Source organism: Plectropomus leopardus, chromosome 2 (genome assembly GCF_026936395.1).
Source record: "Plectropomus leopardus strain MGB_pleo_1.0 chromosome 2, ASM2693639v1, whole genome shotgun sequence".
Classification (NCBI taxonomy): domain Eukaryota; kingdom Metazoa; phylum Chordata; class Actinopteri; order Perciformes; family Serranidae; genus Plectropomus; species Plectropomus leopardus.
Window position 1 is genome coordinate 36290184 of NC_142177.1, and position 27633 is coordinate 36317816.

The following is a 27633-nucleotide window of genomic DNA, read 5'->3' on the forward strand; positions in this document are numbered from 1 at the left end:
AGAGAATAATATTTAACAATATATCACAATTTATTTCTTGATTTATATTTTATATTAATAATCTAAGTCTGCAAAATAAAAAGCACAATTTCCCTGTGAGGTGTAGTGAAACAGGAGTATAAATCAGAAGAAAAAGTAAACACTTCAGTGAAGTACAAGTACCTCAAAACAGAACTTGACTTAATGCATTTAGTTACATGCACCCTGTTAACCAATCAGTAAAATCGGTGGTGACACTTAAAACGAAAACGAGCCGAGAAGTTGTGTGGTCAGTAGATTATATTATTCTCTTTTAAAAAAAGACTTCATTACAGGAATTGACTTCATTCATTTCAACACAAAGTCTTTACATACTGTTTATCACTAACTGCATAACAACATGGAACCACTGCGATGCGCTCAGACGTCACCTGCTGCTCGTTTTCACGGTCAGTAACGAGTCGACTGCAGCAGACGAACATCTGAGCTGCTGACTGACAGAAACATGGACGCCTGACGTGACAAAACCTCCAACTTTTAACTATTTGTTTCACTGTATCGGTGTTTATTGATTTACGTCGTCCCTGAATTTTTACGAGGATGACACAAATCAACAGGCAGGTTCATTTATTCATCTCATCCCCCCCCCCAGCACACTGGTTCATTTCTTTCAAAAACATAATGAAAAAGGCAACTTGGTTGTAAATGTCCACCAAATCGCAAGATTTAGTTGATTTTTATTTATTTATTTTAATTTTAAGAAAACTATTCTTATAATGATCATAATTACATGTTTTAAATTATATAAAATAATTATCATTTTCAAGCACTTTTTTAGGTTGGTAATTTCCTTGTTTAGTTTTTTTTTTTTTACTTTTCTTTAAGTAATTTAAGTTTTAAAAAATCCAAATGAAAAATTGTATTAATTCAATATTTATTTATTTATTCATTCTTTTATTTATTTATTTATTTGTTGCCAATTTTCATGTAAGGTTTTTTGTTACTGATCTCTTCACAGCTTTTGGGTCATTTCTTAAACTGCTTGTTGCCCTTCGCTGATGTTTTTGACAGAACTGAAGCCAATTTGCTCAGGTTTCAAAGGGTTAACATACCTAATTCAAAATGTCTGACATTAAATTCGGCAAAAATACTCAGTCTGTCGGTCCAAGGTTTCAGCGAGGAGAAAGTATTGAACGGACTGACATGAAATTTGGCTCCAAAATTCACGGTCCCTAAAATAATAAATGTTAATGATCATCTGACTTTTCATCCAGCGTCACTGACAAGACAAGTACTGAAGCACGCCGTGACATCTCTGCAGCACGATGACGAGTGAAACCACCGGACCTCGGCAGAAATAAGGTATTCTTCAAGAAACACTTAAACATGAGTGAAAAATATGTTATTTCAAAGCAGATTATATCAGACACCGCCTGACTCAAATACCTTGATAAACTGCAGTTTGTTATAAAAAAAACGATGTTTTGTTCAGTTTCTATAGAGCAGTAACCAGTTTGGCATTGAAGCACACAGTTTTCATGATAAAAAAAAAAAAAAAGAGTTCAACAAGGCAACTCCAGACATACTTAACACCAAATCTATAACCGATTAAAGCTGCAATAATTAATCTTTTTATGTAAAAAAAAAAAAGATCAAATTACATTCATCAGGTGGACACAAACATGACTGACTGAATGATGTTCCTCTGCTCGATGTATAAGTAATCAAATCTTTGCCATAACAACTTCATGTTATGTTAGATGTTTGTGTTTACAGCTTGTTCTGCTGCTCTAAAGAAGCCATTAACAGGGTTCCCACACAATTTTACAAATGACATTCAAAAATCTTTTTATAACTTGTCTATAATATTTTCTTATTTTCATTAATTTGAGTATTTAAATGGGAAGACCTATATAGCAATACAGCTATATATTATTTAGCGTCCAGCGCTTGCAAACTTCACTCACTGCCAAAGGACCAGACCGGCACATACGGGTACTTCACAAAACAAAGGGACCGTATTCACAAAAATACTGAGAAGAATCTCAGAGAGCGCCTAACTTAGACTAAATAATTCTAGTAAAGAGCCCTAACTTTGGAGTGATTTAGGAAAATTGTCAGAAAAAAATCTGAGCAAAGAAGGTACAGAAACTTTTATCTTAGTAAGGAGGTGCGGTTGACTCTGTTAATACCCTGTATAATGCATTCTTGTAACAGATGTGATTGGTTGTCACAGACAGGCCCTTTTATAAACCTGCAATGTGTGGACACCCAGTGGAAATCAAATTAACTGCATCACAATATGAGACTATTTTTCCAATATCTTAGTGTTGTGATGTCATTATTTTTAGTGTTATAGTTTAATATATTATTTTAGGTAAATGTGAACGCATCTCTAATGACACTGACCACAAACATTTACTCTGCACCACCTAATCTGTATCGTTTTCATTAACTCACTGTCATCAAGCTTTGAAAAATATTTCTACGACCTCTTAAGTATTTCTGCCTTCAGAAACTCTTAAGTTCCTTAAAAGTCCTCCTGCCTACTCCTAAGTTTTTACCTTAGGAGCTCTTTTAAGATCTCAGATGCTTTGTGCATAACATTTATCTTTACCAGGATCTAGTCTTAACTTTAAGGAGAAATTCTTAAAAAATGTCATAATTCTAAGAATTTTGTTAAAATTTCGCTTTGTGAATACGGTCCCAGGTTTACCTCGTTCCAAGTGGATCAATGACCAAACACAGTGGCCAGATATTTCTTATCCGGACGTCAATACGTATTCATATAACTGCACTGCAGCAGCCAAGTTAATCTTATCTATCCATCAGCACTAACTGTCACCACCAATATTTATATTTCACACTGACAGTAATTCTCACGTATATTATGTGCCTCAAGTCTCAGTGTGAAAGCCTTGGTTACCCCAAAACAGCTTTTCTGCATTTTCCTTCTATCAGTGTTTCCCAACTGGTGAGTCATGGTCCAGAAGTGGGTCGCGGGTTCTTTCTGATTGGACTGCAAGTTACTCATGTCAAAACTGTAAAAAACGCACTTTGTTTTGAAGTACAGTCCTTGTTAAGGGCCTTGTTTATCATGCCAACCTGTTTTTTTTTCCCAGCACAGCACTTATTTTATTGCCCTGTTCTTGGTATAATTTGGCCTTTTAACATGCTGTGCCTTTGTAACGTCATTGGAATAATATGCACCTTTTTAGTTGCAGTGCTATTTATTCGCTAAGTTTTGAGTAATTACCCTTCTTGCAACAAATTGTATTTCATTATTGTTTCAGCCCAAGTGTTTTTTTTTTTTTTTTTTTTACATTTTTAGGTGTTGACCTTGAACTAATGACGAGGGAGAGATCTGGATCCTGTGGCTGGACCAGTTGGAAACCACCAGTGAGTCTTTCCCCCAGAGGGGCTGTGGTCCTGGCGATGGTGATGATCCTGCAGCGCAGCACTAAATTTAAATTACTAATACAAGGAACTTGTTTTGCATTACATTAGCCATGGGTTTCGGGAATCTAAGAACATACAGTATTTTAAATAATAACCAAAACAATGTAAAAAAAACTCTTCCAAAATATTATTATAACTCTTGCTGTCAGCGTTAACGCAGTAATCGCAATGCGATTACGGTCCGTGCATAACTTTTTTTAATCGCGTCAATCACTGGCCGACATTCCTGTCTTTAAGAGGCTGTAACGGGCTGAGTTTTAAAGCTACAGTGATGATAGCGGTATCATCTGAAACTAGAAGACCTGAGGTACTAACACGTCATGCTGGCATCATGTCATGGTTCTGTGGGCACCCAAGAGTCTCCCCTTTACATACATGTCCACTATATGCAAGTTTTTGCTGCCATTTGATTCCTAATCAAGAGAGTCTGGTAAGAATTGTTTTACCTTAATATGGACTTCAAAATAGTTTTTAAATGCAAAATAATGCAATTGAAAATGTGAAAAAAAGTGATTAATCACAATTTACTATTGAAATTCTGCAATTAATTGTGACTTTTAAAAAACCAGCCCTAGTTAATTAAAAACCATTTCTGGGCCAGAAAAACAGTTTTTCTAATTTCATAGCTTTTCCAGAAATTTCATGACAGTGGGAACCCCGCATTAACTAATTACCTGACACAGCTTTAACTATAACCTACTGACGAACAATCATTATATACTGCATTTAGTTTAATGTGTCAGATCAGAAATCTCAGTCATGATGCCAGTTTCTGCTACAGAGAAACACGCAGAATGATCCCTCCGTGCCTGCTCACTGACGCTCTGTCCCTGTCCAGGAAGTGTAAATGCATAGTGAATCTAAACAGCCGTGTTCATATCGCTCTATCACTCGCCCCTCCCCGAATATACTTCACATTAGTCCCTCCACCATCTGACCCGCCCACATTAGCGCTCTCCTTCAAACCCTCGCTCCGTTACAGTGGTGTTTACACGAGACATTAAACTCCGCCACATTCAGGACGTTAGCGTTTGATGTTTCACCTGCAGCTCTGACAGAAGTATAAACCTTCCTGACGGCCCAGGAAGCTTTTTGACAGCTCATGCTTAACGCCATCACTTCTGATTGATGGACGATGCAGCCAAGCAGGGCTAAAAACGAGTCCAAATTAATTTAAAAAAAAGAAAAGAAAAATACACCTCTTTCCTCCTTCTTTCCTCCACCCGTCTGCTCGTCTCTCTCTCTCGCTGGCACAGTTTGGGTGTTGAGTCGAGTTCGTATAAAAAGGCGCCGGGCTTTTCTCCTCCACCCGATGCTACATGATGATTCGTGGCTCTGGGACCGACTCGTTGATGGATTTGTGAGGCAGGACGTTGGCGCCGTTTAGGTAAAGCTCGTCGTTCACGATCACATCCTCCCCTAAGACCGTCACGTTCTCCATACGAACCTGAGGACACAGATTCGCCCAAAGATCATCAGCACACCCGACAACAATCATAGCAACATCCGATCCCAACAAAGGGACAGCGTTGTTACCTCGTTTAGTTTCCTCCACGATTTCGCCCACTGTTTTGGGATTGTTGTGACCTAAAATGCCTGATTCTGACAACTCTTCTAAAAACTACATTTACCAGCATGCAGTTGTATGAAGGTGTAGTTTCAGTTTACATCCATGTCAGTGAAAACATGGATGCCTCACATACATCCTTCATCCAGCAGCACAGACCACCTATGCAACCAGTTTTTGGAGTTACGGCCAAAAATATTATTGTTAAGCTCACCGTGACCTTGACCTTGGACCTTCAACCACCAGATTCTAATCAGTTCATTCTTGAGTCCAAGTGGACATTTGTGCCGAATTAGAGGAAAATCCCTTAAGGCCATCGTCAGATATCGTGTTTAGTAATTTTTTTTAGATGGATTCAAGGTCACTGTTACCTTGACCTTTGACCACCAAATTCTAATCAGTTCATTGAGTCTAGGTGTTCTTGAGATACTGCGTTCACAAGAATGAGACAAAAGCTAAGTCATCGTGACCATGACCTTTGACATATAATATATCAGCTCATCATTGAGTCCAAGTGAATGTTTGTGTCAAATTTTACACAAATTCGCTCGAGGCATTTTTGAGATATCGCGTTCACAAGAAAGGGTTTTTGTGACATTACTGGTTAGCTGTGTTATATTTAGGAGATGAAAGTCACCAACACCGCCTTCCCACACTTTGTGGATAAAAGAGATTTTAAACTATTCACTGCTTGAAAAAATTGATATTCATTGAAAGGTTCCTCCAGGAAATTTAGAAAGATTTGGGGGCCGTCTTTGCCTCTGTGGAGAAAGTTACCTTCTCAGCTAATTCTGAGAGTGAAATGTGACCAGGCTGAGCATTTCTGAGGTTTATGTGTAGGTTTTTGATGTTTTTGTTTTGTTTTTCCGTTTTTATTGGTTTGTTTTAATTCTTTAAAACAGCACTACTAGTACATGACACTGTAATTCACAAGTGCTTTAAAGCTGTCAATTTGTTTGTTAAAAATATTCATGAAAATAAATAAATAAATAAATAAATAAAAAATCAAGTTCTTTTCTGTTGCTCCAACAATAAACAACTTCAACATTCACACAAACCTTCATCTTTCCGAGGGGGTTACTGCCCGCCATGATAAACCCAAACTTCTCTGCTTTCACTGTTGATGTAAATGTGTTCAGTTCCACATAAACATTAAATATGTCACCATCTCTACTTGGCTGGTGACCTCTGTCCTCTACTCACCCACTGGCCGACAGAGGAGCTCCAGCCCACAATGCAGCTCTCTAACCAGGAGTGCGATCGAACCCGCGCTCCCTTCAGCACCGTGCAGCGTTTTATCCTCACCCCGTCCTCCACGACCACGCCGGCACCGATGGTGACGTTCGGGCCGATGGTGCAGTTCTCCCCAATCTGCGCTGTCGGGTCCTGCAGAGAGAAGAGGGGAGGACGGAGGATTATCACTGAGCATGTTTCCTCATTTGACATGAAGCGGCACTGAGCTGAACCCACCACAAGAACGTTGCCTAGGAAACCGGGCCCCGTGCGTAGCCTCTCGGGAGCGTGCTGTCTTAGGGATTGAAGGTACATACACATCCCTGTCAGGAAGTCTTTGGGCTGACCGATGTCCATCCAGAAACCTGCAGACAGAAGGACAGAGAGCAGACAGACGCCATACAGAAATACAGACAGTGAGGACAGTTAGTTACCATGGCAACAAGGATGCAAAACCAGGAGTTTCGTTGCGATCTGCAACAGGTTAGAGACTGATGAGCAACGACACTGAGCTCCACTGACAGACTGACACACACCGGTGTTCACTGCATGTTCTGTCTAGTATGTGTTATATTACTGCACACCTGCAAAACTTTTACACTGTACATTATTACATCTGCTGCATCTCCTGTCTCCTTTCTGTTGTCCTCGGTCTAATATTGAGAAAAATGGAGATGATTGCAAACGTTTTTAGTAACAGATTTCAGTAAGCCAACTACATTAAATGATTTAGTGGTCTTCTAAATTGAGTCAAATAAAATAACGACTATTTTAAAATAATATAAGCTGTATGACATTTATGCTCATAATGCACAGCACATTTACTAAATATCTGGTTCAACACGTTGAATGATTACAAAGGAGGACAAAAATGTAGATATTAAGAATAAAGTCATAATATTAAGAGGATAAAGCCATAGTTTTGAGGAAAAAAGTCATAATATTTTAACAAAAAATAATGAGCATAAAATTTTGCAATTTTACAATACAAGTTGTGAAATTACAAGAATAAAATCATAATTCTAGAGAAAATTGTAGCAATATTATGTGAATAAACTCATAAAAATTACAAGAAAAAACTTGCAGATTAAAGCCAAATATTAATTTGTTTTTTTCTCTTAAATTTCAAAGTTTAATCACCTAATATTATTTTTCTCGTAAAATTACATCTGTATTTGTGTCATATTACAACTTTTTTATCTTGAAATCGTACGACTTTATTCTCATTAAATCACAACATTATTCTCATAACATTACATCTTTTTTCTTAAAATTATGACTTTATTCTCAAAATATTTTTTTTTTCGAATGTGGCACTAATACGCCACCTTAAGTAATGGTGAGAAGTTAAAGTTAAGGTTAGGCTTAAAATAGTCAGTTTGACTTCACTGTGCTGATTTAATGTAATTTTTTATACTTTTATTGTTGTGTACATTTGTATTATAATAATCAAATTGTAATCATTCTGCTTCACCTGTGTGTTGAATAGACGAAGGGTTCCTGTGTTTTCTCATTTTCCTTTAACTGAAAATCAGTTAACGCATCATGTGAACTTTTAAAGTCTTTATCTTTGTATAGTTAAGGATTTCAAAAAAGCCTCCAGGTTTGAGCTTAAAGTATAGTTAGTGTTGTATAGTTCAGTAAATCACAAGGAGCTTCTATCACTATCTCACAGTTTAAAACTGCCGGGAGCTTCATAGTTTCACCACAGATTCATGATGTTTGGGGGGAAAAAGCCACTACAACCGGGACCAGAGTCAGTGACTCGGACCAGTCCACCTGCCTGGACTACGGGATAGAGGGGAGGTTTAGCTGCGCGGGTAGATGTTTCCACAGAGAGGGATGAGGATCTAGAGATGCACCGATTCCAGATTCCTTCGACCGATTTGGATCACAGCTGGTTCTGATCGCTCCAGAATCCAGCCTGTCTGTGGGTAAAGACTGAACTATATGAAGACAGGCTTCTTTCAGTCGTCGTGTTTCAGATGTTTGATTGGCATCAGTGCTTCTCTACAAACGATTCCTCTCCAGAACTACGTGAGTTCGGGTGTGAAGAAAAGCCCAAACACTTACGTCTGGTGGAGCTGTGAGCTGTGAGACCAGAGCGAGCACACGGGTCAACTCCCACAAAACATTCAATTATCGTTATTATTACAAAAATAAATCACTGGGAACACATTTTATTTGCTCTACAGCCAAAATTAGACGAGCAGATTTATAATCGATACGGCTTTCGTGTTTATAGACTAAACATTGCTCTGGCTGAGCAAAACAAGACATCTGAAGCCATCATCTTTGGGAATCAGTGATTCACTGTTTTCTGACATGTTATTTAAAAAGGTAATCTGACAAATAATTGACAGATTTACTGGTAATGAAAATATCTGTTAGTTGCATCCATAAATAAAAGAAACATGTGTATTATAGATTTGTTGTAGTACTACAGCAGCAATAATGATGATAGTTACCCTGAAGCTCCATGGTGTACAGCTGTCCCTCCTCCGCCATGACGGGAAATATCTCTTTCTCTATGGATGTTGGTCTCAGCTGCACGCACGCACACACACACACACACACACACACACACACACACACACACACACACACACACACACACACACACACACACACACACACACACACAATTAAATGCCAGTACTACATATCAAGAGTTTAATGCTTTTATGGTAACTGACTGCACATTTACTCCTTACTTCATCACAAACTGTTGAGGCGGCTTTTTGTGTGTGTGTGTGTGTGTGTGTGTGCGTGTGTGTGTGCGTCACCTGGATCCTGCTGAGCATGCTGGGATTGAAGATGTACATGCCGGCGTTGATCTTGTTGGAGACAAAGACCTGCGGTTTCTCGACAAAGCGATGTATCCTGCCGCTGTCCGCCTCAAACACCACCACACCGTACTTAGAGGGCTCCTCCACCCGCGTTACCTTCACACACACACACACACACACACACACACACACACACACACACACACACACACACACACACACACGCAGCAGCCTTGAATAGCTGGTCTTACATACTGTAAACAGTTTATTTGCTTTTTGGGTTGAACTTCTGTAGCTCAGACGCTGACGTTCAGTTCAACATTATTGTCTTGATGATGAGTGAAACTTAAACTAGAGCAGAAACTAAACCTGAATTTAACAATTAAAAGAAAAAACAAAACTTAAAAAAAGAAAAGGAAACTTAACAGTAATGAAAATCAACCCAAGTTCTATCAAAATAGGCTGCAACAAGGTTAACATGATTTTTTTTTTCCTTTTCAGTCCACTAAATAAATAAATAAACTTTACTTACTTACTTACTGACTAATGCAGGCCCTCCAAAATAAGAGTGTTAATGGACACATTTTTATGATAAGTCAGCAGAACTAAAAGTGTTTACACAAATAATCTGTAGTAGAGCCCGACAGATACAATGATTTTATTTTTGGCCTCACACAGATAATATGTACCGAAAAGAAATTTATAGTGAGCTCAATTTATAAAAACTTTTACATGTAAGCTTTTAATTTGGGCATTTGCGTCTATGCTTTTCTATTTTCCATTTCAGGAGTTTCACTTTCCTTTTTTGTTTTTAAGTTTTCTCTTATTTTGGAAGTGCATGTTATCACATTCATAGTTAATATAAATGAATGTATAAATGATGTGAGAAAAAAAATTGGAGCCAAGAGTAACATGAAAAAAGAAAAAAACCCAAGTTGTTAGAACAAAACTTGTATTAAAGTTAAAACCTCTCAGCCTTCTTTTCATTTAGATTTATTTTAGTCTAATTCTTTCCATTTTTGGAGAACGGCTATGAAAAAAAGCCATAACCAAACTATACACGTCCAGAGGGGAAGAGATAAAGGCTAAAATAATAAAAACAGAGTAAAATGAGATGTTTTTTAGCAGTCTGGCTTCATGAAATTGCAAACGCTACAATGCAATTCCCAGTTTCTAATTACCATATCTCATTATCTAGTTGTCATTTTTAAATCAAATTTCCCTTTGCTTTTTAAAATGTAATTACAGCCGGATTAACCCGAGTACGACAATATATTTATTTGCCATTTTCTATTTACTTTTAAGATCCTCCGTCACCTTTGGTCTCCAGCGCTCTGAATCATCAGCTGGTGGACGAATCAGTTTTGGACTGACGACCAAAAATTTCACCTTTCTTCTAAAGAGCTCAAAATCTGACTGGATCATCGGTTTTGAATATCAGCCTGCATTTTAACAGATTTACTCAAACAGAAAACACTGAGTGAAGTCTGTGTGTGTCTCACCACGATGGTTCCCTCCTTGCCGTGGTTGTGGTGGAACTGCAGCAGATCTTTGAAGGGAAAATCACAGATGACGTCCGAGTTGAGGACGAAAAACGGCTCGTTGTCGACGTTCAGCAGCTCTCGAGCCAAAGCCAGAGGACCCGCTGCACACAAACACACACACAATCATTTTTACTCGTCATATCAAACATTTCGTTATAAAATGTAAATGTAGTTTGTTGTGGCGGCGTAGAGATAGTTTCCTGTCAGCAGAGAAACTCACCTGTTCCCAGAGGCTCCTTCTCATGAGACAGAGAGATACGAATCCCAAGCTGATGAGAAAACACAGAAACATTCAGGACTCTGCGGACTGAGCACAATAATAACGAGGACATAAAAATATTCATACACAAACTGCCCGGGGCTCAGGGCGCCACATTTACCAGAATCCAAAGCAGAGTTAAAAATCTAGGTCACTCTGAGTCTAATAAAAAAGTGCTTTATATCATATAAATGACTCCAACACGTTTTAGCTTAATTCCACTTTTCAAATGAATAAAACCACATATTATCTATTTTTGGGTTAAAATTAATGACTGCCCACATTGTTGATTAATCTGATTATTTTTTCCCTGATACAATAATTAACACTTTAGAAAAAAGTGAAAATGTTCAACACAATTTCCAAAGTTGAAGTCTTTGAATGGTCATTTTTTTGTCCAACCAAAGGTAAAAAAATAACATTTCATTTGCATTATATAATATAGAAAATGCTTAAACTGTGGAAGCTGCAGTCAGAGATTTGTTGACAATTTCTTGATTATCAGAATTGATGCTCAATAACTTCCTGTTGATCAACTCATCTATTGATTGTTGGTCGATGTGATTGCTCCTAAATATTCACTCACATCGTCTCAGATCTTAACCTGCGTGACGGCTGTATTTGTCTGTTATTATTTCTGTTTATTGTGCTGCCCTCATGTCAAGGTCACTGTTAAAATAAGATTATAATCTCACTGAGACTTTTACCTTATGAGCCTAAATAAAGGACATATACTATGCATAGTTTGGCAAACTGTTGCAGAATTAAACCACAAATCACATCAGACTCCGCCTTAAAGTAAAATGTCTTACAAAATATGTTTCTCCAGTTATATTTTATCAGATAATATTTCATTTAAAAAGTGAAACGGGAAAAAAAGCCTGAGGTGAAACTCTGCACACAAGGTGTAATAAACTGTACAGTGAGAGTCTGATTAAAATGTGATCACGGTAACTATTCAGCCTTCCTCTGGCCTTCAAAATAAAAGAGGGGTATAGAATACTGTCTTCCCCCAATAAAAGCATCATTAATTTACAGCTGATGTCTGACAACAGCTGAGAAACTGCTGTAACATCACAGAGATCACAGACTGACAATAAAACTTAAAAATAAACTTAAAGCAGCAGAAAACGGTTCACACCAGAAAGAGCTGCTGCTGAATTTGTCAAATGTCAGAGACAAATTCAGTTCTGTGCACCTCAGTCGAATGTGATGGAGGTCAGACTTCAGAGAATCGACAAAAACTATCTGCATGACGTGACGCCACTTTAGGTGACTGGAAAAACATGTTTTTAGTGGTCTGAGTGCGCTGACGTGACTGTGATGTGTGTCGCAGCTGTAACTCCGTCAGTGTGAGATGTTTTACGTACTCTCTCCTCCTGGACTCTCATCTCTCTCTCCAGCAACTCCGACATGTAGCTCACCGCCAGAATCACATGGTCCACCCCGGCCTACACACACACACACACACACACACACACACACACACACACACACACACACACACAGAAAAAGAGATGACCAGCTACCTTCAATAAACTAAAACAGAAAGCTCAGCAGTAACTTTGAAGCCCCACGTGTTTTGGATTTTAAAACTTCTGACTGGACAGAGTAACCACACATTTTCACGGACAAAATTTCAAAACTTTTCCATGACTTTTCAAGGACACATAATACAGTTTCTACGGCCATTCACAAATATAAAACTTACATTGTACCGTCACAAAAATGGCGTACAATTTAAAAGTAGTCGTGGGGCAAAGCATAGATATAAAACATACTTACATACTAAATCACACTGTCAGAACATTAAACAACTGTTATGGAAAAATATCAAAATGAAAGTTTATGCAATTATAATTCAAGCTAGCTGGTGCAAACGGAGGAAGACACGGGAAGCGTGAGTAAAATGAGGAAACATTAGTGCACTTTAGAGCTACATTGTGTCAACAGCTAACTTACAGGGAAAAAAACGCTGTTATGTTACGTTATGTGGAAGATTATACACGGAGGGCTCTAATAATTCTGTTATACACAACAAAATTGCATGATTTTTTCCAAAACTTTCAATGATGTTTACTGTGTATTGTGTTGAGCCTGTCAAAGGAGGATTTCTGTCACCATTTGGTACAGACAATAAAGTTTTCTATCTATCTATCTATCCATCTATCTAATTCCATGACTGTTTCAGGTCTGTGTGAACCCTGAGGAGGGCAGCTGACTGAAGTCCAGCTCCTCCGTACCTTCACCAGCGCCTCCACCTGGTGCATCAGGATGGGTTTGTTGCAGAAGTCCACCAGCGGTTTGGGGACGCTCAGGGTGAGCGGTCGCAGCCGGGTCCCGTAACCTCCAACCAGGATCAAAGCCTTCATGCTTCTGCCGTTAGCAACCGTTAGCTACAGCTCATCAATGACAGGAGAGCAACCGGGCTGAGCAGGACGGAGAGGACAGTCCCAGTGACCGGCGAAGGACGATAAGGAAACATAAAAAATATCATATAACACGCTGCCTCTGTGAGAGGTTATTGATTTAAAAACCATCAGCAGCCTGAAGGTTACAAAGAAAACATCGATTAAATGTACCGTTAAAGTCCTGCTAACTTCTCTCAGAAACTCAAATGTTATTCAGGCTGCAACCTGCAAAACAAGTGTTAAACACAAAATCTTATTTTGGTATTTGCTCAAACTAACTGATGCTCAAAACTTAGTTGCTTTTTTTTCCATTTTATTGTCAGTTGTATGGTGTATATTGATGTCGTTTATATTTCATGTAAAATTAGTGTATCCCAAACCAGAGAGCACCTCCAACAGACGTCTGAGTCCAGGAAGCGCTCCTTTTCTTGCATTTTTGTTCATATTTTTACTTGAAGTTTACAAAAACGAACGTTGAGATTTCAGCTTACATCTTTCTTTAAATTAAGAAACAAAGTCGCACTTTGAGAAACTGGTTAAAAAAATATTTTTTTTTTAAAATCATGCAGCAAACAATATTTTTCTGCCCAGACAGTTAAAAGGGTCTTACAGGATTTTGGAAATACCTTCAGAACAGCTGTAAGCCTTTGGGTTTTTCATTGATCGCTGGGGATTTATTTTACACAAAATCCGATACTCGGCTCTGTAACTCAAGTACTTGACGGGCTAGATGTTACCAAAACTGACTCACTGTAACCACAAAACATCAGCAGAGTCACTTCACTCCTGTGCTGCGCAACAGTTTTTTTTTTTTGACCCTGAGATCCTCTAATAGTTTTATCAGTCTGTGCTGATATCGAGGCTAAAAACTGAAAGGTGGATTTGTTCTTTGGTAAATGTGAGCATTATGTTTCTCCACTTACTTATTCAGGCTTTTAATCTTTAGACCATAAGTGTGTTCATGCAAAGTTCATAATTTGGCCTAAGAAAGTGCCGCTGAGGTTTAAACACTCGTCAGTTTGCACCCTTGTTTGAGTAAAGATGCATATTTTCACATGGCCACATGACATTGTTTACTGTCCAGAAGAAATCTGGTAAACTCTAAAACCCACCCAAGTTTCTTAAGATCTGCAGACTCCTGATTGAACATATTGGGAGGGACGGGTGTCAGGGTACTTTATTGTGCTTTGAGTCTCCAGGACTTCAGTTTTCTAGCCTTCATCTTGGGCCTTTACCTCACTGGGTCATGGCTCCATGGATTACTTCAAACCATCAATCCACCAATGGACACTTCAGTTCTTGTACAGATTGACGTACATGTGCGATTTTTCTGTGAGCGGGCAGTTTGCTTATTTTAATTTGTTCTATTCTGGCATATCCATTTATTCATTTTAGTGTGTGTTGTAAAATAGCAAAAAATCATAAATAATACATTTAAATATCATCATTTAAAATAATAATAACAAAGCAACATCTTTGCATTTTGTAAAACCTGTTAAACATGTTCTTCATTGTATAAATCACCTGGTTTCCGGTCTGTCTGACTAACTCTGACAAACTTGATGGTTTGCTTCTTACTGTTGTCACTGATTGGGGGTGTTAATATCTGCCGGAGCCTTTATTAAAAATACAAATTTCACTAAATTTTACAAAAACAACCTGTGAGATCTTACAATGATTTTGTTTTGAGGAAATTTTTTATAAAAATCACCGTCTCTGTCACACCTGTCCCATGAACTTTACTCAAACTTTAATCTGAACTCCCTAACATATGACATAATGGTATGACTTTTGGTTTAAGCAGGGTTTTCTTTTTTTCATTTTAGTTTTTATTTAAATTTTGGATTTGTTACATGTCATATAAAGAAAAACTAAGCATGACAATACAATCAATACAACAATCTTATTAAAAAATCGACCTAAACAATTTATAACTTTGAAGAAAAAAAATGCTTATTTCTCAGAGCAGAATAATTCATTTAAAGCAGTCGATCCCATGACTGGAGGAAACTGTGTCCTAAAAAACTGTGTCAGCAGATCACAAGAGTTCACTCAATCTTTAAGGAAATCTGGCTGCACTGAGGTGTTTGTGTCATATTATATCTTCTGCATAGTGTCAATAAAACAGCAACATATGACCCTGAAAGACGTTAAAACAAGGACACAGAATAAAGCATTATGAACTCTATATGAGAATATATAATATACTAAAGATTAGAGAATATAATCTCCACAATAGTGTCACCCATTCTTGGCTTTTTGTTTCACTAGAAACAGTTACATTTTATAGATTTTTTTTCTATTTCTAAAATAATAATATGATAATTGTTTCCTTTCTATATTGCATTGCAAATTCCCTGTATGTGGAAACCTGCTCTGCAGTAAACCGACTCTGAGTACAGCAGGTACTATTTTCGTCACATCACAGCAGCTACTTTAGCCGTTTCAGCCACACTGTGACACGGGGTTTTCTCTACAGTAACAGTGCGACAATTTACGAATAAACGCTAGCATTTTAAGTGGGCTACAAACTTTAAGTGATGAGTCCGGAGATAAAAATAGACTGTGCTCATTTTCTCTGACACGAATGAACTCACAGAGATTGGAGCTAACTCATGTTAGCTCAGCTAAGCTAGCTAACTTACCGATGACTTTGTTTACAGTCGTTTTAGTAACCGGCGACCAAACAGCCTCCTGCACCTGTTTTTAATCTGTCAGAAAGTTATTAAAGATGATTAAATAAAATACTTACAGGGATTTTGTTCACCAAAAGTGCTCAGGAGGTCTTCTGAATCACTCAGACTCTGGGAATGACACGTAAGATCGTTCAAATCCCAATTCCTTGTTTTGTTTCCGGTCGCGCCGAACGGCGTCAAGTTAGAGAGCGTGCCGGGAAAAACATCCGGTCCAGCGTTTCAAAATTAAAGCGCATTTTCTTCAGTTTGTTTTTAGATCAATCCGTAGGGACTGTTCTTTATTTATCAGAGAAGAGGGTGGCTGGGGTGCGACTTCAATTTGTTGTTTTTAAACCCTAATTAGAGCTTTTTCTATGAGCCTCCCTAAAATTAATTCTAAGATTTTAACAATGTACCTTTTGATGTTTGAAAGTTAAAAGTTTAAGAAAAAATCCTGGAGTGAAAAGAGCTTATTTCTCTTTGGCTGTGCACGGCCGTTAGTTCATTCAAATATTCTTGGCATTTTTCCCCCCATAATATTTTTAATTAGATTTTCCATATTTTAAAATACATGTTTTGCAATCATAAAATACATAACATGTAGTTGTAACATAACACAGAATGAAGAATAAAATAGTTTTTTTTTTTTAAATACATTAAATAAAAATAAAATCAAAAACAAAAAAGCTCCTCATATTTTAAACTTGGTAGTTTACACAAAATGGAGTACAATAATTTCAATAATTTCTAGATATGAGACACATTTAAAAGACAAAAAACAAATTATATACATAATTTACACAAGCTCAGAATCTGCATGGTCCATAAAAATTAGTCAATCCCTTGATCATATGACAGATCTAAATCCTTCACATAATTCATAAAGGGATTCCATATATTTTCAAAAAATTGCTGTTTAACATATACCTTTTAACACACACACACACACACACACACACACACACACACACACATATATATATATGTTATACATACATATATGTTATTCTTTCTAATGGGAGGGATGATAACATAAGTCTGCTAAGGTTTTTCCATAAAAGTGCAAAACATTTTTAAGCATAAAGCAAGCCGAGGTCTATGAATGCACGCTCACTTTTAATATAATTAACTATGTTTCACTGGACACAGCCCCCAGAGGGATTTTTTTGGCAAAATTTTAAATGGGATGTAGCTTAAAGTGATTTTGATTAAAAGCACTATTTTAATCCCAGATTTTGTTATGTTTCTATTTCTGACAGAAGTATTCATCCCAGACAATGTGTTCAAGGACTGTCAGAAATTTTAAAAGCAATGGATAATTTCTGTTTCTACAGTGAGAAACAGAAATAAATTTATATGTCGATCCCCTAAGCCAAACTAAAAAAATTTATCTCCCTCCCAAATACGTATTATTCAACATACCTCCCCCTTTTTGCATCACCCCCTTTCCTGAAATATTGAACATTCCCTTAGTTGAGGGTCTTTTGATCTTTTCTTTTACTGTTTCTGCAGCCTGTCAGTGAAATAAAAACAGCATAATGAGAAAGTATTATGTTCTGTTCAAAGATTACAAACAGGAGCTTTGCCATATATTTCAAGATTATTATTTTTTTTTAAATTTCATTTTGCTGTTTGTGTTTATGCTTTTTTATTTTTGCAATACAACACAATGCAGCAATTTCTAATTAAATCTAACTAAAATCACTTAAAGAAATAACCGACTGACCTATATATATATATATATATATATATATATATATATATATATATATATATATAAAGGAATTCAATATATATAAATATTTATTTTTAATTTCTTTTTCAATTTATTATTTTTATTATTATTATTATTATCATTTTTTAAACGGTACATCTGTCATTGTGTTTTTTTGCATTCATACACTATTATTTGACATGTTTAACTGTTCAGTTTTACACAGGTCTGCAGTGTGATCAGGTCTGCAGTTTCACCAGGTGTCTCCTTTTGACTGAGCCTGCTCCTCCATCAGCTGGTGTTCATCTGTCTAATTACAGCTTAGTTTAGAGAGATGTTGAACTCCTTTCTTGTTCGTGCCCGATGAAGGCCCTTTGTTGGCTTTATTTTATTCTGTTCCTTCATGAGCTGGTTTTTATGATAAAACGTTTTATTTTATTGGGGGCTTGGTTTAGAGCCCCTTTTTTTCTACAAAAATAACTGACTTGCGAAATTAAAATCAACCTATTCTGCACATTGTCGTGCTTATTAGAGAATAGACAGACCTAAAACATAAGAATATAACTTTGCATAAAGTCTATGGATTTGATGTTAAAGTGACCTTAATCTGACCTTAAATTGAGACTGTTTAAGGATGTCTTTTCTGTTTTTGTAATTTCTATGTAGTACCCAAACATTTTTAAGTAATTTAATAGTGCGTTAGAACTGTAACCTGCAGGGGACATAAATATTAATGCTTTAATTTTAAAGGCCAATTCACCCGGTTTCCGGTCTGTCTGACTAACTTTAACGAACTTAACGGTTTGCCTCTTACTGCTGTCACTGGCCGGGGGGTGTTAATATCCGCCGGAGCCTTTATTAAAAATGCAGTTTTATCTACATTCTACAAAAACAACATGTGAGGTCCTAAAGTATTTTATTTGAAGGGAAATTTCTATAAAAACCGTCTCCTCTGTCCCATCTGTTCCGTAATCTTTACTCAAACTTTAATCTGCACCCCCTAACATATGACATAATGGTATGTCCCACACACTGTGGTCCCGCCTCTTCACGACTTCTGACCAATCAGAGAAAAACAGCGTGGCGATGGAAGGTGGATTCACCGCATTTCGCTCTCTGTATTTACATATACTGAATGAAAAAAATCACCAATACAGTTTAAAAACGTTTATGTTTTTTTTTTTAAAAAATGTTTTACCCAATATTTTTTTAATCTTAATTTAGCACACAATTCTAACCTACTTTGACTTAATTTCTCATAATTCTGATCCAAAACGTGCTCATTTCCCTTAACATTTCATAATTTAGTTTTACTAAGTGCATTTTCAAAATTTTTGTAATTCCCAAGAGACTGATTATGTATAAGAGGGGAGGGGGTGGTGCAAAAACGGGGAGGCATTTAGATTAGATTTTTAAAGAATACATGCCATCGAAATCCAAAATCACAAAAAATAACACATCATTTATCTCAGTCAGAGACAGTAAAAACAGATTTTTTTGTTAGATTTTCGAGTTTCTGAAGGTCTTTGAACACATTAAGTTGAACTAAGGCTTCAATCAGGAAAAATCAAAACCAAATCTGAGCCTTATATAGTGATTTTTCATCAGTCATTTTAATCTACGTCTTATTTAAAATTTGGCCAAAAATAAACCTTTCACATGAACAAACCAGCATGCATGACAAGAGTGAAAAACCAAGGCTTTTTTTCAAATCCAGGATTTTGTTAAAGTTTAAAACTTTAAAGGGTAAATATTAAAATCTAATTACTAATTTATGGTGGAGGGAGGGTCGTTCGTTTTTTTCCAGTAACACTCAAGGAAAAGTATTTTTATCTAGCTGAAAGTCAATAAAACAACCCAAAAGAAGAAGTCACACTCCAGCCGACCCTCCTCCGATAAATAAAGAACAGCCGCTAAACTTACAACTATTTTATTCTTCATGAGAGGAATCAGTTTTCATACGATTTTAAGTGTCCCAAGTGAATATTTTGTCCCATGAGAGAATAAATCGACAAAAACCAAAAAAATAAGCTAAATATCTGATTCATGCATGAACTTTAATGATGGAGACTGAAACTTTAATTTAAAAAACCCCAAAGAAACTCTGACCATCTTGTTTGGCTAAAATAAATGTATTAAAATAAAAAAGGAATAAAAAATATCTTTATTCAAATATTTTTATCAACCACGTCTTTGAGGCCAATAAGTATAAGTAACAGTTGTTTTGGGGGCAAGAAAGGAATTTATGCTGTCACTAAAATAAGCTCATATTAGAAATATATATTATCAACCTAATATGACGCAGAGGTGTAACTTCGTTTCTGTTTTTTGTACCAAATAATTGATGACTTTTAAATTTAAAATTAATTTGCAATTTATCTCTACCCAGTGAAAACCCGAACACTGAATATCAGTGATTAAAATGAATTATTGTACTTTAAATAATACAATATGAATTCAATAAAAACATTTAATTTCATATCGTGATTTCAGACAGTTCTCTGGTGTGAGATTTTTTCTCAGTGCGTCCGTGTTTCTCTCATCTTTCACTAATCTCAAACAAACCTGCAGGAACACCTTTCAGACTTTGTTCAAGTACCGAAAAATCCAAAGTCATGATGTGTTTGAGGAGAAACTGACGGCCCGGTTCTTCATGATCATCTGTCCGGGCGGTTTGAGGTCAGAGGTCAGAGGTCAGAGGTCAGGGGTTCCAGCGCAGGTCAGAGATCAGGGCGATGTGGTCGGAGGGGTGAGCCACGCTGGGCAGAGCCTCGTAGGTGGTGACCTCCTGGTGGCTGGGCAGAGGAATCACCTGCTCCACCTGCACAAACACACACAAACAGCAGCACGTCAACATCTACTTCTCCATCCATCTGTGCAAAGATAGTTTTTTTTAAAAAATGTAATACAGGACCGAGCGGCAACATCCGAGGCTGAAAAATGAAGCCAGAGTGTCAAAAACTCCAGTTCCTCTAAAGACCACTTGAGTCTGGCTGCAAGACCAAGTCAGTCCCCACAGACCCCCACGTTAAAATGCCTAATTTTACAGCAGAAATAAACACATTTTCAGCCTGATACAAAAAAGTTTAGATCTCTATAGCTGAAGTGTTGAAGGTTAGCTGAAGAAAAAGTGGAGATTTTATAATGTCTCATAGTTTAGCTGTTTGTAACCTTAATATTTGTCTCCTTTTTGAACTGTAACTGTATGTTGTCATTCTGTGTAACCTTGATGTAAATATTTACCTTATTGTGTTATTTTTACCATAACTGTTTTTGTATGCACATTACTGTATAACCTTGTTACCTTTTTTTTTCTTTTTCTTAACTAAAAGCTGAACTAGAGACAGGAGTTGGAAACGAGCAATAGTTATAATCACTATGTGTGAAACATCAGTTACCGCAGATCCTTTGTAACAGCCTGAAGTTGTACTATGTTAACTTGCATTGTCCCTATCAAATAAACGAAATAAATCATTTTAACAAGTTTATGGGATGGTGCATTTTTATAGGACTCACCCGTTACATTTTATATATATATTTTTTTTTAGTAAAACAAGTGGGTGGAGCATAAAGCAGATAGAAAACACACTTTATTCAGTATTTTTCACTCTCTTTTTAAGACATTTTGTCTTGTAAATTTTACTTATTTCTTGCCTTTTTTTCCATGTTTTCAAAAGAAGTCAAACCAATTTGCTCAGGTTTCCAAGGTTTAAATGCTTGTGAAAGGTGTCCGAATACTAATGTAGAGGCATGTTTCTAAGATCTAGGCCAAAATTAACAGCAGTGGTTGTAGTAAGAGAATTGGCAGCAGCAGTAGCCGTATGAGTCTCAGTCTTCGTACCTGCATGCTGTCCGGCTGAATGAAGATGTAGTCCAGGCAGCCGTGAAATCCTCCAACGTAGTTTGTGTAAGCCGGCTGGCCGTAGGCGCTCAGCAGCGGGGGGAAGCCAGAGAGCAGCTCCATACCGCAGGACTCCTCCGGCCCCGAGCTGCTCCAGTCTGCATGCTGCGGAGGAACCAGCACCTCACTGAGCAGCTGGAACACACCTGCAGACAGGAAGACGAATAAATACAGTCACAGCAAAACAGGAAATGTGGAATTTTCAAAATCAGTCGCTTCAACTAAAATTAATCAAAGACAAAGTGAATCCCGACAGAGACCGGTGCTGCTGTGGAGATACCTGAGTTAGGGGTGGAGTTGAAGTCACCACAAAAGACCAGAGGGGCTCCAGGTGCGACCTCGCTGATCACATGACTCAGGTGCTGCAGAGCCACGCCCATCTGGACCAAGCGAACATGGCCTCCTTCAAAGTAAAACAGTTCAGGTTTTAGAAATGTTTTCTTGCACATATTAAAGTACGACTGAAAGGGAAGCTGAAGCGTCTTTAGCTTCTGTACTGTGACGTATTTCAGTCGTCAAACATTTGAAACTGTTTAACGTGGTTTTACAGAAACAGAAAAACACAGATTTTGAAGTAAAAATTTGTACGGACAAAAGTGCAAAACTTCTCCATGACTTCTGAAGAACCCTTAATATTTTTTCTTCATCTATTTGCCTGTAATAGTAATTTAAGCAAGATGGAATATATGGACGGAGAGACAGAATTCAGGGAGAAAATGTAGAAACCATCTTGATGGTAAATAAACGTTGTCTGACACAGACACATATCAGAGCTCCGTAACTTTACATCAGCAGCTGCAGAGAATAAACACGCTGTTATGTTACATTACCTGAAAGGTTATCCAGGAAGGACGACTGTAACAATTTCATTACAAAAAAAAACTTTCATTGTTTTTTACTAATTCCATGACTTTTCCAGGCCTAGAAAGTGTAACTGTGATATTCCATGACTTTTCTAGGTTTTTCGTGACCGTGGGAACCTATAAAATGCTCTGAGGCGCGATCTTTTGACATATTTTTGGCATATAACAAGAGATAAATCCTCATTTAATACAGGACACAGGTATAAAAATGTATTTGTCCTTTAACAAGGTATTTAAGGGTACAAATCCTCACTTTGGTATCACCAGTGACTCATGAGTTGTTCTACCTTTCGGGTGCCAGTACAGGTGAGTGTTAGCCACACAGACCTTCCTGCCTGGTTTATTCATGTCCTCCAGCACACTGACCTGAACAGAAACGAGTCAGGAAACGCAGGAGTCACAAAGCAGATTCACACAGCCGACCAAAGCTGAGGGTTTACAACACTGAGGCTGCAACTATTACGTTATTGATTATTCTATTATTTTTTGATTGATAAATTAACCTATTAAAACAACACATTTCATTCATTCATTCATTTGAATGATGCCGAGCATGAACAAAGACATTAAAAACAATCATCAAGCAGACAAATAAACAGTTAAAATAGAAATAAAATCATACAAAACAACAAACAATAATATCAATGTAAATAGCTAAAAATAAAACTACAAACACGCACTCTGAGTTAAGTAAGAGCTTCAAATCTGCAAGATGAGCAGGCGTACCTGCAGAGCGGTGGACCTCTGCAGTATCTTCTCCTTCAGAGCGCCGTTAGCAGAGACCCTCTCCAGCAGTGAAGAATGGATGGGGTCAGAGGTCAACGCCTCGCTCAGCACGATGTCATGAGTGCTCAGCAGCTGAAACTTTGACCTAAAAGACAGTATGTCATTATCATATATTAATATTAATATGTTTAATATCATATTAATCTCTATTAACAGATTATACATATACAGTGCTTTGCAAAGGTATTTACACACCTTAGTGATTTTCCTATTTTATTTCATCACAAATTGCAATTTAAATGGATTTCTTTAAGGATTTTTTGTAATTGATCTGCACAAAATAGTGGTGAAGTGAAATGAAAAAAAAAAAGTTTAAAAAAATTCAGAAAAATAAAATAATGAAAAATGCTTTGTGCATATGAGTTCACCCCCTTTGCTATGAGCCCCCTAAATAAGACCTTGAGCTACCAATCACTTTCAAAAGTCACATAATTTGTTAAATAAAGTCCATCTGTATGCAGTTTAAGTGACACATGATCTTAGTTTGTATACATCAGTTCTGAAAGGCCCCAGAGTCTGCAGCACCACTGAGCAACGTTTTCCCCCGAGCAGGCGGCACCATGAAGACCAAAAAGCTCTTCAGACAGGTCGGGGACTAAGTTCTGGAGAAGTCCAGATCAGGGCTGGGCTCTAAAAATCATATCTGAAGCTTTGGACATCCCACTGAGCATCATTACATCCGTTATTACAGAACGTTCAGATTACAGCACCACAACAACTGATCTTGAAACTGTTCTCTTTTTTTGGTTGCAGTGCTATTTATTTATTTTTAATTTTAACTGAATACACTTTTTTTCTTGCAATACGTGATATTTCTTTGTGTCCTAAGCCCGAGTGTTGTTTACATTTTGTGAAATAAATGTGGTAATTCTCTTATGTGTGAACCACAAACTAATGACTAAAAGGCAATTTTGACCCCATAGCTGAACCAGTTGGTAACCCCTGCTCCATGACAGACGACTTTGTGGAATCAAAAGTGGCCACACATCACTGACGAAACACAGAGGACATTTTGTCCAGACTCTGCAGGCAGACCTGACCTGCGGTAGAAAGTGGCCAGTCCCTCATGCTGCTTCTCTTTGATCCTGAAAACGCCGTCCAGACCAAAGGCATCCAGAGCTGGAGTCAGACTGTCCACAAACACACCTGAAGAGTCCAGAGAACATTTAAAAAGTCAGACAGCAGACACACTTGTCCACCTAATGACGGTTCTTAACTGAAAAGATGAAGACTAACTTTTAAAGCAACGAGTCGTTCCTGCACGTATTACCTTTATCGACCTCCTGCAGACAGATGATATCAGCGTTGTATCCGGCCAGCTCCTTCTTGATCAGGTTCTGCCTGTAGTCCAGCTGCAGGGCGTAGGGGGCGCAGTACGGGTAAAGCACCGTCTTGGACAGTTCTGTCTGGGCGTAAACATCGGCGAGGATGTTGTATGACACCACCCTCATAGTCGGCCACTCCGCCTCTTTGACCGTGTACGCATGTCGGTTGTCAAACGTGCACACGCCGGGTCCGGCCTCCACGGCTCCCACAGAGACGAGCTCCTTGGCCTGACCGCTGCGTCCTCCATCCTTTGGAGTGCAGCGCAGTTTGAGCCTGCAGCCGATGTCCTGATTGGACGGGACGTGGACTCTGCCATGTCCTACCTCTGTCCAACTGACGTCCTGACCTGGAACTTCTTCAGCAGCTTCAGGGCTGGGACAACAAGAAGAGGGAAAAACTGAGGACAAGGTGCTGGATGTTCTATAACTTCTTTAACTAAATGACATTAACGTGAGACTTTTATTTGGGCCAATTTACTATTTCTGATGGAAAACAGCGACCTCTGATGACTTTGTGAAAGTCATCTGTGCCTTTGTAATCTTTACTGAAGTGTACTGGACAACATATACAATCATACTAAATAGCTCTGTAAATCACAATATTCATGATGATACAATCCAGATTGATATATGGTTACACCCCCATACTAACATATAATTGATAAACAAAAAATCTTCATGCTGATGTTTGTCCTTGTATGTGTACAAATAATTGACCAATAAAAGCTGTTCCTGATTTAAGTGCGATAAACTAATATTGGCCCATGTATCGTCCCAGCTGATTTATTGGTCGTACTTCATTTTAAAAAATTACCAAGACTAAAGAAAAAGAGATACAAATTATACACTGTCTACCACAAAAGTGAAAGTGAAAAACAAACATGTTGTTTGGTTTCTATTTTAACCCTTAGGGAATGCTTTTATAATGCATGCACTCATATTGCTCTGTCACTCTGCTCTTCAAAATCAAGATATAAAAAATATTAAACATTAATATTATTTTCTACCTTAATTGAGTTCATTTTTTATCCAACATCATTCCTAATCATAAATATCAAATATTCATTAATTTTCAGAATTTTAACCCTTTAAATGACATGTTTTTGTCATGATGCCACTATGTTTTTAGACGAAAAAAAACCCCATAAAATAATTATTTTAAATATACTACATGCAACATAGATTTTTTTTGATTGTTATCACAGCTTGGGATATGTCAAAGATTTGCCGCAACATTGAATGTGATAGTGCACCTAGTAGAAATAGCATGTATTTTCTCCATAAGCCAAAAAATGGCGTCATCAGGTGGAAAATAGTAAAAATTACAGTCCAATGCAACAGCCCGGAATGACACCAAGAAATAATAAAATGCATGTTTTATGCTTTGATTTGAAATTGTTTGAATGGGTTTCAATGACGCATTTTTTTTGCACTAAACCGTATGAACGCAACAATTTTGTTTACACGGTGTATTCAAGACTTATTTTTAGGAGCTGAGCTGGAAATTCCAAGATCAAACAAAAATACACAAACTTGCCAAAATGTATGCCATATGCATAAAGAGCCAAAATGATCAAAAATGAAAACATATTCTGCGATCCACTCTCTCCTGACATAATGTCAACAAAAATACACACTGTCAGCTTCACACAGATTGGATATACTGCAGGGCTGCTGTGCAGGATAGTAATAAACGCGTAATAGCAGCGACTCTTCCTACCTTGTGTTTGGGGCGGTTTCTTTAAACCACGTAAACTCGCAGTCTTGGAGGTTTCCAAACTCTATCTCCAGATTGGGGCAGACTGGGAACCCGGCCAGCAGGGACACTGGGAGCTCAGCGGAGGTGAAGGTGGGAGCATTTCTAAACACAGAGTATTTAACGTCTCCCACCTGCAGCACGGATCCGTCCCGCCACGCTTCCGAATTCAGCACCGTGTCCGGCACCTCCTCCCCGGCGTAGAACAGCCTCGCCACGGCGGGCTCCGGGGCTCCGCACGGCTGCTGTCCCTGTTTCTTCTTCGACTTCTTCGCCTTCCCCTGGCTCTTTGTGATGCTGTTAGAGATCCGGGCCAGGACTTTCCCCAGCGCCTCGTCCTGGTCCCGCAGCATGTGCTTGTTGCTGCCGTCCAGACAGAAGGAGATGGTGAGTTTGGACTCCCCGGGGAGACACCGCACCACGGCCGGCTCCATCCTGCCGAGGACACGGCAGCCTCCGATCACAGTCCGGGCTGAGGAGGGGAGCAGGCGGCGGGGGAGCAGAGCGAGAGCAGCGGCGAGGTGGTTCAACATGAAGTCCCCGAGGACAGGAGGAGGACAGCACGACTGAACTACACCGACAATAAACTACAAAATTAACAGTCAGCCGCGCCGGTAACGTTAAAACGGTCAACTGCCGGTGCGCGTGGACCCTCCCTGACGTCACCTGGCTGCCACAACAGTTAGCAACGATGCTAACTAGCACAGCTAACCCGAGGAGAAAACCGGCAAAATAACGACTTTAATTCAACCTCCAGCGATTTGGTAAAAAAAAGTAAACAACACACAGACTTCAGTAATAAAACCGCTGCTTCAAACAATGTGTAGGTTTTTTAAAATTCACAAAAGTTAATAAACTATCTGTCCGTAACATTGCTTTTCCTGAAGTCACGCTGAGAATCTTCTTCTTCTACAAAATATGTCTGCAGCTACGCTTTTACTGATATTACTGCCACCCGCCGGACAAAATGGAAATTACACCAGTCGCTATTAAAACAGACCCAAACTGTTAACAATAAATAATTTTAATATCACTGAAATAAAAAAAATTAAAATGTAAATAAAATCATTCTATTTATTTTTCTTAATTTTGTGATGTTTTTATAATTATTTAATTTTTAACATCAGAGCCGCTGTAACGAATCAATATCTGCCCCATAGGATCGATAAATTATTTCTGATTCAGATTTGATACATATATTTAGACATATATTTCGATTTTCCAATTAAAAAAAAGCTTCTTATCCCTATTCTTTACGTTTTTATGCATTGTTTGTTATTGTGGATGTGACAAGGAATATCTTTGAATCCTGAAATTCTGAAATAAATAGTCACATGTATAAGTGCAGACAATGCATATAACAATTGATACA

The 27633-nt window shown here is 37.9% G+C and overlaps 2 protein-coding genes across 3 annotated transcripts; both read right to left on the reverse strand.

Moving 5' to 3' along the window:
- Window positions 1-261: 261 nt before the first annotated feature.
- Window positions 262-16085, reverse strand: gmppb (GDP-mannose pyrophosphorylase B). 2 transcript variants are annotated; one of them, XM_088069822.1, is made up of 11 exons: window positions 15994-16078; window positions 13413-13466; window positions 13074-13259; window positions 12201-12281; window positions 10792-10840; window positions 10530-10672; window positions 9025-9183; window positions 8707-8785; window positions 6476-6603; window positions 6209-6391; window positions 262-4885 (listed from the first exon to the last, which is right to left on the reverse strand). In XM_088069822.1, the coding sequence occupies exons 3-11, from the start codon at window positions 13200-13202 to the stop codon at window positions 4754-4756; spliced, it is 1083 nt and encodes a 360-aa protein (XP_087925948.1). In that variant the 5' UTR covers window positions 13203-13259; window positions 13413-13466; window positions 15994-16078; the 3' UTR covers window positions 262-4753. The 2 variants fall into 2 exon arrangements, with proteins under 2 accessions (XP_087925948.1, XP_042365902.1); XM_042509968.2 differs by lacking the exon at window positions 13413-13466 and having other exon boundaries at window positions 15994-16085.
- Window positions 16086-18782: 2697 nt separating this feature from the next.
- On the reverse strand, window positions 18783-27254 carry pde12 (phosphodiesterase 12). The gene is made up of 8 exons (XM_042511323.2): window positions 26226-27254; window positions 24451-24878; window positions 24221-24326; window positions 23121-23265; window positions 22682-22760; window positions 21812-21934; window positions 21472-21677; window positions 18783-20451 (listed from the first exon to the last, which is right to left on the reverse strand). Exons 1-8 carry the CDS (start codon window positions 26792-26794, stop codon window positions 20332-20334), a joined length of 1776 nt encoding a protein of 591 aa, XP_042367257.2. The 5' UTR covers window positions 26795-27254; the 3' UTR covers window positions 18783-20331.
- Window positions 27255-27633: the final 379 nt, after the last annotated feature.